A 13,644-nucleotide genomic window follows, 5' to 3' on the forward strand; every position below is an offset into this window, starting at 1 on the left:
ACGTTTTTGTTGACATGGTCACCGGGGTGACCGCACTACCACCATGCGAATGGTATGCGGGGGCACATACAGGTCCTTGCTGTGCTCTCTCGTAATAACTGTGTCTAATTGTACCAGTTCTGTCCTAACCATTCATGTGTGTCTTGTCACCCCTCCCTCCTTCTCTCATCCCCCCTCTCCCATCCCTACCCTTCCTTCTTTCCCTCTTTCCCCCCCCCCCCCCCCGTTTATTTCCCCTACAGGTTACACTAGTCTGGTACGTTCTTCTTGTCATTGCTGACCAGGTCACTGTACCCCGCAGCCCCGTACCATTTTTAACCTTTTCTTAGACGTGAGTTACCCTTCCAATCTCTGGCACTCCCGTCTTCACCGTGCACTACCTTTCACTTTCCTACGGTCCTGATGAAACGCCACTGACCCGTCTGGGCATCCAAGGCGTGAAACATGTCGACCTTTTAATTGAAGTCACACCAGCACCTCACGCTGATTAGTGACCCCATGACCTTCTGGTCTTTTTAGTCTGCCAGAGGCTCCATATTATTAAAAATCCACTTTTGGACACCCCTAGGCATTTTTAAACCACACACCTTGCACGCATCCAATCATTTACCTCTCGGATCCACCTCACTGCTTTTTTGCCCACACACCCGCATTCACCTTACGGCTTTTCTCTTTAAAAGACCTCCGATAGAGAGACCCTTCGGGGGACCGTCGGGCATTGCAGCGCCGGCCCGACGAGGAGCAACAACTAGCCCAATGATGAAGCAAGACATCCTTCGGGGTGTGTGAGGGCTCACGAGAGGCTTCATAGAGTCCTCCCCTTCAGGAGTGGATCCTTGAGACTGGGGAAATTCTCTCTGCCTCTTTTCATCCCACCTCTATTCCCCTCTCCTTTTCCTTCCCCCCCCCCCCTCTTCCTTCCCCCTCCTCTTTTTACACTCTTCCCACCTTTTCCTCCTTTGTTGAGCAGGTGATCGGCATTTTTGTTTCGCCGCCAACAGGGAACAATGTCCTTATTGACTTAACTAGGAGGTCCGTAGAATGCCAGACTGGAGGTCCACCAGCCGTATTACGACTTTGCCGGTTGGCCGTCACAGGACCACTGTGACCGCCGGGGATCCATAATTTGGCAGCGGTTGCGTAGTGTGTGAGGCTGCAATATGCTGGCAGTGCTGCTGCGGCACCACTGAGCATATTACTATTTGCCTCACTGCCATCCTTTTTATGGCGGTGAGACTGCTATGAAAAGGATGGGGGGAGGAAACAAAACGGGCCCTAACAGGGCCCCCTTGTTCCGCTGTGCATGGCAGTGCATGTGGGAAGGAATGCACGACATGGCGCATTCCTTCCGGTGCAGGAACGTACTGCGGCGGTCCCACAGTGGTGCCTTGCTAAGGCTTTCCTATGAGCCTTAGAGTGGCACTGCTGTGAGACCACCACAGCACATCTGCCCACTAAGGTCTACAGTCCTAATCTGGTGGGCAGGGTGAGGACAGCTTTGATTGTCCTCCCGCAGAGTCCTGGCATGGCGCTCAGCAGGAGGACTGCCAAAGTCGTAATCAGGCCCTTAGGGCCACATGTATCAATATTTGTTCTAGAGATTAACTTAATTGTGATTTTCGGTGAATCACATTTAGGTAATTGCTATTACAAATGTATGAAACTCCCAGAGTTTCATATAGCAGTTCGTAGGTGGCCGCAAACCAGCCTACCTCATTCATATTGATGAGGTAGGTCAAAATTTGTGACCCCCTAGGACTCGCTAAAATCACGGGGATTGTGGCCTGCTGGGGTCAGCACGCCACCATGTCCGTGATTGCTTTTAAATAAAGCAATTGTTTTTAAAAAATGCAACCCGTTTTCCTCAAAGAAAATGGGTTGCGTTTATAAAATAAAATAAAAATAGTTCACTTTTCATTTTTCAAGAGCAGGTAGTGGTCCGTGGGGCCACTGCCTACTCTTTAAAAGAGTTTTTGCATACCTTCACAAGGTCCCTTGGTGACCCCTTCCCCTTTGCGAATGTGTCACCACCAGCTTGAAGTTGGTGGTAAAATGTGAATGTTTTTCGACCATATTCACGGTCACAAAACATTCATTCATACTGTTACGATTTGGTATTTGGAAAGGTCGCCCTAAGCATGCCCCTTCCAAATTCCGAATCGTAAACCCATTTTGAGATTCGGTAACAGGTTACTGAATCTCAAAATAGTCTTTGATACATGTGAAAAGCATTTTTTGCATTCGCAAACAGGCCAATTCTGGGAATTAGCCCACTTGCGAATGCAAAAATGCTTGATACATGTAGCCCTCAGTCTTTTATACAAAAAATACAAACATTAAATGTGATTTTGTGCATGGCATCTTTTCTCATATGCCTGTGAGGTTTCTGTTTTGTTTTTTCCTTTGAATGTACCAATGTTTTAAAAAGTTCCAGCAAAAACCTGGAAAATGATGTCTAAAAACAAGGTCATAAGTAAGAGATCTTGTGACTTGCTTGACACTTTGATGTCTTACGTTCTTCCAAATAAGGGCTATACAATTGTAGCTGATCTACCAGTGGAGGCATCCCCATAAATTTGACATGAAGATGTTTTTAACTTGCTCTGGAGCGTACTTAAGTTGGCCCTTTGTGAAAGGGTGCTGCTCTTTGCTACTCCTACCAGCAACTGTGCTGTTTTATCCTAAATTGACCAAAATCTTGAAAACGGTCATCTGTGAAATAAAATCCTTCGCAGTATTGCTCTGGAATGTTAAATGGTCTGCTCCAAACTGTCCAGTGTCACCATTTTTGGAAAGATTGACCACATTTTCTGTAAAAGCGAACCATATCCATTTTAGTTGTTATTTGGTTAACAACCCAGCACTTCATTTAACTTTACTATCGATCTGGGGAAAATCCCTGGTATCCAGTTATTGAATGGATTTTACTGGATCCTGTTGCATCATTAGTTTGGACACTTGAACCTTTAGGACTACTGGGGTAAATGGAATTTCTATTCATTACATAAAATTGGTAAATGAGACTGCAAAACAATGTCTTGTTTTGGGAATGATGTACTGGGAATTGTGAAAATGCTTTTCAGTTGTTTGAATTTGGGAAAAATTACATTAATTAGCAAACCAATTGCTTTTTTTTCTATCTATCATCACATAAGAATTGTGGAAAATGAACAATGTCCTTCTTGCTGCTATTTAAATGTCCTGATGGCTGGTATATTTAAATGGGAAATTGTACAGTAAAATACTGCTGCTGGTTTTCTTGATTTTCAGACTGACGTGTACCACATCCAGGAAAAACAGGACTTGGGGGATATCCAACTCATCCGTCTTCACAAAGAGCCCTTTTCCTTCTTCCCTAAGGACAGCTGGTTCTGCAACAAAGTCACTGTGGAATCTCCTACAGGAAAGATCTACCACTTCCCCTATTACCGCTGGATCGAGGGATACCTCACCGTGGAGCTCCCTGAAGGGACAGGTAGAACACTACTTAAATTATAACATAGCACCACCTTCACAAACCTGATGTCTTACTCACAACTTAACTTTTTCATTTTTGGAATTTCTAGTTTATCTTGCCTGCTTATCTGTTTATGCCAGTGCTATCACAGCAAAACTATATATAGTTATATTATATGGGCACAAAAATATGAACTCTGGAAAACTAACAACACTTAAGTAGTATCAGGTCTATAAAGATACCTTTGAAGTGATAGAAAATATCAAAAAGTAGATGTAGTTAAAAAGTAGATATGTGTTGCACTACTTTCAAAACATTTCCAACAAACTTATGCAATGGCCTGTTACACAATTTTGTTTGATATATTTCTTCATGCAGCCTAAGTCCTCCCGAAGATTTGAGCTGAAGACAATGCATTTTCTTCACTGGCTATCTGAGGAGCAGGGGGACATTATTTGCTTTCTTTATGCAAACTTAAAATTAGCCACTGCTTGTGCAGATCCTGATCATTGGGATAGCACAAGACACAATTGGAGGTCAGTCTCAAGAGTCAAGCTTTAGAAGGCACAGCTGGAGGATGAACATTCAACACTGTCCCATGATAGAGTTACTTGACACCACTTGCACAACCCCTTTACCACACCCTCAAGGCAATTAAGAGCCTCCTTCTATGAGGATGCATCTCTTTGAGGCATCACACCTCCGGGAAAGCCAGCCAAAGTGATGTCTCTAGAGTGGATGTAGCTGCATTAAATTATGCTTCATACTTCACAGTCCTAATTCAATTACTTAAGCAATATGACAAAAGTGTATCAATAAATGTGCTTGATGGAAGCTGTTGTTGCTTTAAGGCACTCAAGATAATAAGTGATCCAGGGGTTTGAAAGAAAGGGTTTCAGAGGTTCCCATTTTTACACTGGATTGAAGCCATCTCCGTTATAAAAGGTATTGTCAGAGTACAATGGTTCCACGTCATTGCCTCCCAAAGAATCAATTTTCAGCAGGTCTGACTAGATTAATTCAAAAAGTCCCAAAGTTGAACTTTGTACAAAGCTTTGGCAACAACCCAAGCAGTGCAAGGCAAAACCTTGCAAGCTTTGCAAGGTTGAACTCTCAAACAGGATTTGTTTAAAAATAAAACCTTTCAAGTTTAATGCTCACAAGGATTTTGTTTTTTATAGGGACATTTTCAACAGTCCCTTGGTTCAGCAAATTCCTGGATCCTGCTAGTCTTGCCCTCTGCTGCCATCACCCAAGCCCTCCATCCCACCCCTCTACACATCTCAGGTTAGGTATGCCTCGAATGAAGAAAAAGAACAATTCTGAGCTCCAAATTCAACCTAAGGCTTTCAAACATGCCAGACTTTACTGACATAGGGCCTGATTAGTTAGGTCGTCTGACCATCTGAACACTGTGGCTGCCAGGAGACAACAGTTCCAGCGGTCTTCTGACCACTGTATTATGTGTTTATTGCAGTGCCCACGGTGTGGCTGTGGAACTTTTGCAGTGGTGGTGATTATTTTTCCATATGTATTGATGCCAGTGTGAGTATTTGGACTGCATATGTGTCGGATGGACATATATTAATGAGACATATGAAAAATACCACCTACCAATTGCCGTAGTTGGGCTCATATGTGACCAGTCCAGCCATGGGTATATGGTACAAAAAATTCACCTGCACATCAGGGTCATAATCCTGGGGGTGAAGATGCTACTGTGAAGGGGAGACCTGAAGAAGGGGACTTCGTCGAACAATGACCAAATTTACAGGAAGGGGATGAGAATTTTCCACCCAAATCCTTCGTTTCTGACAACTTGGAGCTGGCAGTCTCACTGCCATGGTCGGCTTGTGGAAAAGTTTACTCATAATACGGACGGCGGTGAAACTCCCCTGTGTTGCCCTATGGCAGCTGCTGTTACCTGACTGCACCCCTGGTGGTCTGTCTGTGGTGTTCTGGCGGTGTCGGAGGTTCAGCCGTTGTCTTTCCAAATGCAATCTGTACATCTCTTAGAACAGTGGTCGGACTACCGAGCTCGTGGTGTTCAGACCACGGGTATGGCAGTCCATGGACATCCAAACTCATTCTAAGGCCATAACTGTAACCTTCGCCCACCTTTTGTAGGAACCATTAATTGTGTTTTGCAGCTTGATTACACTATTGCAGTGTATCCTGCATTTTTTATGGTTAAAGATGTTACATTGAAGTCAACTAGGTGTTTTTCTAAATTCATAGCTGAGCTTATTTAAACATTCCATATACTAATGATCTAATTTACTCCAAGAAGCCACAAATGGGGGAATAGTGGCGTGTGTTTCCAAGTCAGACACTCTGAACCTGATAGATGGTAGGTGTTGCTTTGGACCCATGGAAGAGCAATATAATTGATCATAATGAATTCACTTCTGATGAGGAAGATAAAGAGTTGGGATAAATAAATTGGAGTTGAACATAGAATATTTGACGACTCATCTTTGATATTATCACCTGGGATCTACTCAATTACAACACAAAGCCTAACTAGAGATGATACACCTGGTTTTGAGTATTTGCTTACAACCCTGATGAAGTCCGTTTAGGACGAAGCGCGCTGGCTGGGCTGAATTCATGTTTACATCTACAAAAAGAATAGAAATAAATCAAGATTCTTTCATCAAGATTGCGTGACTCCTGTGTATTACTAATGTACACTCCCGTAATTATATGTTGGATAATTTATATATTTGGTCTATATTAATTAAGATGTCTGAGCATCATCAATGATGTAAATGTGATGTTTCTAAAAAAGATTAATGTTATTATCAATGATAACACATGTGTAGATAATGGACTCTCCTGTCTTGTATGTACATTCCATACACTAATGAACCAATTTAGGTTGAGGAAGAGGTGTGGTGCCGCGGCCAGGGCGACTGACTCCAGAATCTGGGGATCACTGTTCGATCCCCGGCACTGGCGACAGATTAGCCCAGCACCATGTGACTCTGGGCAATAGCTTGCTTAATCTTCCTGACGGCCCGCAGCGCCTAGAGACACTTACGGGTGATTGTTTGTGCTTTACAAATGTGGATTATTATTATTACTCCAAGAAGCCACAAATGGGGGACTAGTGGCTCGTGTTCCCAAGTCTCATAGAGCTCTATCTCAACTGGGCATTCTGGTCTTGTTACTTAAACTCCCTTTAAATAGTATTGGGTGTTTAGTATATGATGCAATCTAGGAATTGTACTTCCAGATCAAATAAAGTGTTAAAGATAATCACCTGAAAAGTGACCCTTTAATGCTTGTGAACATGTGGAACAGGTTTGCTGTCTGAGCTCTACTTTCTTTACTAGGGACATTAATGACACCACCATCAATCTGGAGAAAGTCAGTTTGAAGACCAAGCAATTCATGCATGTTGTGTATTGTGAACCCATGATAAAAATATGGTTAATACTTCATGGTCCCCTCATTGGGCCTGCCCTGCTGTGTGGCAGTGAAGACCTAGGACATATTCTGATCCAAGATTTTGAGTATTATAGAACCCCAGCAAAAAATGTGCATTTATCATTTATACACCAATTCTTATGGTCCACAGAAAGTTACCATTCATACAGACAAGAACGTGGCAGATAACTCTTACCTTTGAGCATAAGAAAGGTGCTCAAAGTTCAGATTTCATCGACTATAAAGTGGTTACGTATGCCCTCTTTATAGCATAAAACACATCAGGAATATGAAAACCCAGACAATTTACAACTTCAGACTGGCATAAAGAACAGAGGGAAAAGTAAACCTTGATACTAGTACATATGGAGCATATTATTAAAAAGAGGGTACAACCTGAGAATAACAAATACTAATCATAAACTGACTCAATATAATGTAGGTGTCTTTATGTTGGAAACGAAGATGCACAGACTCAGGAGGAGCTGAAAATTAGAATAATGCTACGTGGATATTCTAGAAGATGAAAATCACTTTCTTCTCTATTCTATTAACTATGTAGCAGTTCAAGAGGCACTACTTCAAGTGTTTTTAAATTACAAACCTACTTTTGAAACTCACTGTTGTGACCAGAGTAGAGCTTAATTCTCCCTTCTACCACCCCCAATGCAGTAGCAGAAAATTACAGAAAACGGCCCCATCTGTCATCTACCCACAGTAATTTGTTACAGTATTTTGTTTTCATATTACAGATTAGTTTTAGACTAGTTTGGCATCAAGCAATGCAATACTTTGATTACACTTTTAAGCTAATTCTACTGCACATGTTTCCAAATCATTAAACACATGTTCCACATAACTGTATCAGTGATAAATGTCAAGGTTAAATCAAAATTACAAAAAGTTTTCTACTTTTTAGTTGTACCTCATAGCTAGACTGTGTATGTAGCTCTCGAAAGGAAGTCTATGGTTTTCTATAGTAGGATATATTTATTTCTCATTTTCCTTCTGAAAATCTTTGAGTCATTGGATGTTGCCACAGTAATCTCCTCATGGTACATTTTGGTTTGTGTACAAAAGGTAATTTAGAAGTAACATCTATCACTTTAATACATTTGTAAATAAGCATTGAGTGAATGTTTACCCCATGGTGGATAGCTTATTAGCACACATCAATCTTTTATGATCTACCCTGTAGTCCATCACTTGCCTATGACTGCTAGCATATAGCTTTAAATTCTTTGTTACACCTCCCCTGTGAATTGATAGTGGGGTCCAGTTATTCTAGAACTAATATTAGCTGGTTTGTTGGGGTGCAACAAGTGTCCAAGGCAGGACTTATTGGACCATGGTTATAAATGAATTGTTTTATCCTTCTCGTTTTGTTCTATACGCTATTTCAAACCCATCACATTATATGAATTTGTCTCGTTTCCCTACATATCAAGAACATTATTTAACTTGAACGAAAAACCCTAAACTTAGATTATGACCTACAGCCAAGGCCATGAAGAATTACGCCCTGCACTATCTGGGAAGATTTCTTTCGTGGTTTCCTTATTTGATTAATCTGAATCTGAGCCTGTATTGAGATTGGCTGCAGTGGTCAATCTTCTTTGACCACTGCAGCCAATCTGGAAGATGTGTGGCGCAGCGGCCAGGTTGCCTGACTCTGGACTACGGGGTTCACAGTTCGATCCATGGCACCAGTGGCAAGTCAGCCCAGCACCATGTGACTCTGGGCAATATCTTGCTTAATCTTCCCGACGGCCCCCAGCGCCAGGACACCACTTCGGAGGTAGCTGTGCACTTTACAAATGCTGGTATTTCATTTATTTCTTTAACACCACAAATTCTTGTCTTTCTTTGGTTGCTTGGACAGACTTTCCTGTGAAGAATAGGTGAACTTGTTTGCATTGAATAATTAATATTGTCATTTCATACAATTTGTTTTTATTGGAAACTCCTTTTCCAACCAATCGGTGAAAGGGTGTAAGTGAGTGCCTGATCAAAAGGGATTGAAAGAGCAAACAGTGTGCTTGGCTTGGCTATTCATCCAGTCTTGGCTCTGACTAGGCCCACACCACTCCTACTTTTTAGTGCTTGGATACCCTCCAGGGTCAGTAGTGTGCTCTACAAATACCCATAGCATAGGCTGTACAATACCCATATCATAGGCTCTTGCATCCCATCTCATCTGCACCATATTTATACTAGTAATCCAAAAAGAAGCACCTTGCGAGCTTTTTGTACTGTTAAAGAACACTAGGTTTTGTGTGGAAGGTTAGACTGTTCAGCGCAGAGGGAATTTCAAGGTAATATTTCATTTCCTTTCCAACACAGCGGTTCATGTCAACGTCCAATTCAAGCCAATTCTTTAAGAACCTTTACTCAGAACTCTGTAATGTACTAAACAGCATAAAACTATCCTAAAGAAATTGTTTAATTTTAAAGGTGAAATGGTTGAGTGCACAGTAGATTACCACATTTTGTCATTCAATTACCTCAGAAATGCAGAGGACATGACAATATGAATTTCTATAAAGGGGAAGATAGGTTAGGATCCAATCTGAATTTTCATTGAATCATCCCCTAGACTGAGGGTGGGAAGCAGGTTCCTGAATCATAAGTGGTTAAGTTTAATTTACAAGTCTGGGTTGATGGTGCTCCACAGTCAGGGTTACTGCACTGCCATAAATCTGTCACTATGTTTCATGCTCTGAAATAGTCATTAATACATCAGGAGGGTGGATGATGATCAGATTTGTAAACCTTGGATTTGACCCTGAATTCCTCTGGAAGTCAGTGAAGAATGTTCAGGGAGAGCTTGATGTCTCAACATTTGTTAGAGTTCATGCTGTGTCTTAATTACCTGGGTATGTAGCTTGGCAATATGGTTCTCAGATTCTAGCAAAGCTGATGTTGCAGTAGTCCCATATGCTAGGACCAGAACTCTTGTTTACTCCATATTATGGTCTGTTTGAAGTATTTGAAGACTATTTTGATGTATGGAGAATGGAGATCTGTAAATGTATATCTCTGACCAATTTGTTGTTCTTGTATGGTGAGGAAAGAGTATGTGAAAGGGGGTTGTATAGAGGTGCAGCAGGTGTCGGAGTAAAAGGTATGCTTGGTGATTATTTTTTCAATGAAGATGGCAGAAAGCTAGTAACCAAACTAAACATGAACACCTTAACCAAAGGTAAATGTAACACAACTGGACTTGGACAATTGTGTTGCCTGTTAGTCTTACTCTTCTCTACATGGGGTAGGTTAACAATACCTGAATCAAATCTTCTTTCTTCCATTTGATAAGCATCTTATTCTAACTTGTGTGCTTTTTATAGTTTTCCTATGATATTTTTGTATTTCTTCAATAAATGTCTTTCTGAATATCACTCTTCTTTTTCCTCTTCTGAACAGCTACCCTTGCCTCTGCAGTAGTTAACAACCCCCTCCTCCTAAAGCAGAGGGAGAATGAGCTGAAAGAAAGACAAGAGGCCTACAAGTGAGTTATTCTAAGTTATGTGAATTTATAGAGCGCTAACATTTTAGCAAGTGAGATACAAAAACCTGTCTCCCTGCAGTTTATAGCCGGTTTATAGCCAGCCCTAAAAGATCATCCTATACTATAAGCACTTTCATGATGACAATTTATACATACACACTAGCAGAAGTAACTTATAATTTAGCTAGTAGCTAAATATGAAGTACCATTTGAGGGAAGGTTTTTCTCGGTGGGGCGGGAGTTCTTTCTTCAGTGAACAGTGATAATCTGTGGTATTGAACTGTTTCCTCAGTGGGTATCTGATTAATTGTACAACAAGAACTCAACTCACTTACCTTCACTTTTGTGAGTGTCGCCCCCTTACATCGTTTCCGTGCCTACTGATCAATTTGTATAGAGTTTCAGTGGGGCTATGCCTAGTAGGAACAAATAATAGGAACTTATAACTAAAATACTAGGGTGATGGTGCCGATCACACCCCACATTATCTCACATTAGGTACCCTATTCCTTTTCCTCTTTGAGAGCATTTTCCAAAATGTACCCTTTGGCACTTGACTCAGTGTTCAGCACTCTCCCCAGTGAGCTCTGTGCTATAATAAGCACCTCTACATAGATTTATATACAAACATACATACATATATGGGATAGGCCCGACAGAGGCAATTGCCCGTGTCAGGGTCAGACTGGCATTTAGGGCAGTCTGGCAGTGCCCAAAAGGCCTAAGAGGTCCGTGTGTGGGCTGTTTGTTTTTTTATTTTGACTGTTTGGGGACCTGTTTTTAAGGACTGGTGGGACGGTTTTTGCTAGTTATGTCTAATTATCACAAAATGAAAATACATGCATTTTCCCATACCTTACAACACATCTATACAGCCTGTCTTTGCAAGTTTAAAACTGCTCTGATTTGTAAATGTGGGCCATGTTTAACTATCTGATTCGCTAAAGGGAGCCACTTTTGATTCGGTGCCTGAACCTATGTTTTGACCCAGTCTGTCCCTGGTCCCTATTGAGGCCTATCTAATAGAATGTTTTAAAGGACAACTGTTTCAGTACTGTTGCATTATTTTAAATTAAGTGGCTTATAATCATACCTGCCAAGTACCACACATCTGGTGTTACATTAATGCATTTTGGCGCTGGTGTGTGCATCACCACACTAACAAAGATTAGTTATGCATGTTACAGCCCTTCCAACCCCTCTAATGTGCGACAAAGAGCTGCAGGAGATAATTAAAGAAAAGCAGCCAGATCTCTTCAGATTGCTCAGTGTGCTGCTTCAGGCAATTATCAGGCGAGTCACCATCGACATACACAGGCACCTCCACCTGTAACCAGCAAGCACATGTACTGTCTGCAGGCCCGTGGCCCAATTGGCCAACCCAAAAGGTGCTCTCTGGCTCAGTCTGGCAGGCAGTGGAGCACTTATGATTGACACAGGTAAGTCCAGCAGAGCACTGAATTGATTGTGAGTGCCCTGGGGGTTGGTCAGGGAGTGCCTGAGTGTGGGTAAGAGACAAAGATGTGGCTAAACCAGACAAACTAATTAGGAACTATTTTGTTTCACCTTCAGGTAACTGCATTTAAAATAACACACACTTTAAATGAAAGACAATTGCAAGTTAAAGTAATTGTTGGGAAATTCACTGTTTTACTATATGAAATATTCAATAGGTTAATGCAATCACTGCAGGTGTGTGTAAGGAGAGAGACACTGAATTGAATCCTAGTTGGTGCTGTGGAGGATAGTGACGTGTGTGTGTATATATGTATATATATGTATATATATGTATATATATGTATATATATGTCATGACTGCTGTGTTAATAGGTGGTTCTGATCATCTGAGCCGCCTGGATTTTTCGCTTTTTGAACACCTAATTGTTGAACTTTTACTGTGGTTGAGCCTCATAAGTTGGGACTCACCCACAGTGAACCCATGATGAGAGGGACTGTATATGGATTTTACCGGTGTCCCCTTGGTGAGAGTAGGCCGCTGCACACGTGTAGGGGCTGCGCAGGGGAGATTCCTGGCTTGTGCTGCCCAGGAGCAGCTACAAATTAAATGGTGTGGCAGGAATTATGCAGAGCTGGGTTGTGAAATGGAATAGGCTTTATACAATGGGAAGAAACATGTAAGGGAAAGTCAGTGTGCTTCACTGTTTTTACTGACAGACCATTTAATTATTCCCCTATGAGGATGGGGACCACATGGGATAGTTTCACTTCCCTAGGGCCTACAAATTCCAGACACACACTAAAGTCTACTGTAACTTAGGTGAGAAGAAGTATTCTGCAGAGTCCAAAGTCATATCTGTATTGCTTTAGGGTCATCCAGAAATGCCATATTCCTCTGAGTCAGCTCCTAACCAGAGCCTGGCTGGGGCTGACCCTGCCAGGCTAGATTATTGACTTTCCTCTTCAATCTGTAGCATCAGAGGCCAAGCCCTTCATGACAAGCATTCCAAGGGCGAAGGCCTCCTCTCCAAGAAGAGAAGATGGGTGGAGCTACAGGTTAATCCATCAGCAGCTGTCACCTGGTGCTAGGCACCAAGCTGCTCTGGACAGAAGGCAGAAAGGGGGGAAGGGGCTTTTAGAGACCACGTGGCATGAGACCCCTGGACGACGCCATTTTGAACTAACCCAGAGGCCTGGGCAGGAAGGGGGGAGCAGGGGCAGAAAAGTGATTTGTCGCTGTTTGATAGGGCAAACAAAGACTTCCTGCCAGCCCCCTCCAAATTCTTTAAAAAGAGTTTGCAAAGGAAGAGGAGCTCTCTCTAGGGTGAGGTCTGCTGAGGAAGACTGGTGCTGGAGCCTGGGGCAATGGGCAACTGGAAGGAAGAGCCACCAGACTGGCCCAGGACCCTGACTTGCGCCACAAGGGAAGACCAGGGCCAGTGAGCAGAAGCCTGGGTCTCTGTGCAAGGAGAAAAGAGGCCCAGGAGGAGAGCCAGGCACTCCACTCCCTGCTGAGTGTAAACTCTTGGAGTCCAGGAGGGCATAGGAACATGCTTCACATGGCTAGAGCCGGCCATCCAGGGCAAGAAGAGGCCAAAATGGTGAAAAAAGGCTGCCTGGGGGCCGAGATACACCCCACAGAAGGTAGGTGACCTTTGACCTCCGAGAGGACCGATGACAAAGCGCGTGGGGCTCCGCCGCCGGTACTGGATGTGACCCCCAGGGTAGGTCAGGTCCCGGGGGTGCCCCCGATGAGGAGAACGCTGTCACACTACCCGTGAATGAGCCC

General features: G+C 42.7%; 1 protein-coding gene across 2 annotated transcripts in view; it reads left to right on the forward strand.

Moving 5' to 3' along the window:
- LOC146780369 (hydroperoxide isomerase ALOXE3-like) overlaps positions 1 to 13,644 on the forward strand; it is a 554,429-nt gene that overhangs the window by 37,776 nt on the left and 503,009 nt on the right. For both annotated transcript variants that reach the window (XM_085638540.1, XM_085638541.1), the window contains 2 exons: positions 3,271 to 3,475; positions 10,313 to 10,397. In XM_085638540.1, coding sequence (XP_085494666.1) covers positions 3,271 to 3,475; positions 10,313 to 10,397 — 290 coding nt within the window. The remainder of the gene's footprint in view (positions 1 to 3,270; positions 3,476 to 10,312; positions 10,398 to 13,644) is intronic.

Source organism: Triturus cristatus, chromosome 12, assembly GCF_964204655.1.
Source record: "Triturus cristatus chromosome 12, aTriCri1.1, whole genome shotgun sequence".
Taxonomy (NCBI): Eukaryota; Metazoa; Chordata; class Amphibia; order Caudata; family Salamandridae; genus Triturus; species Triturus cristatus.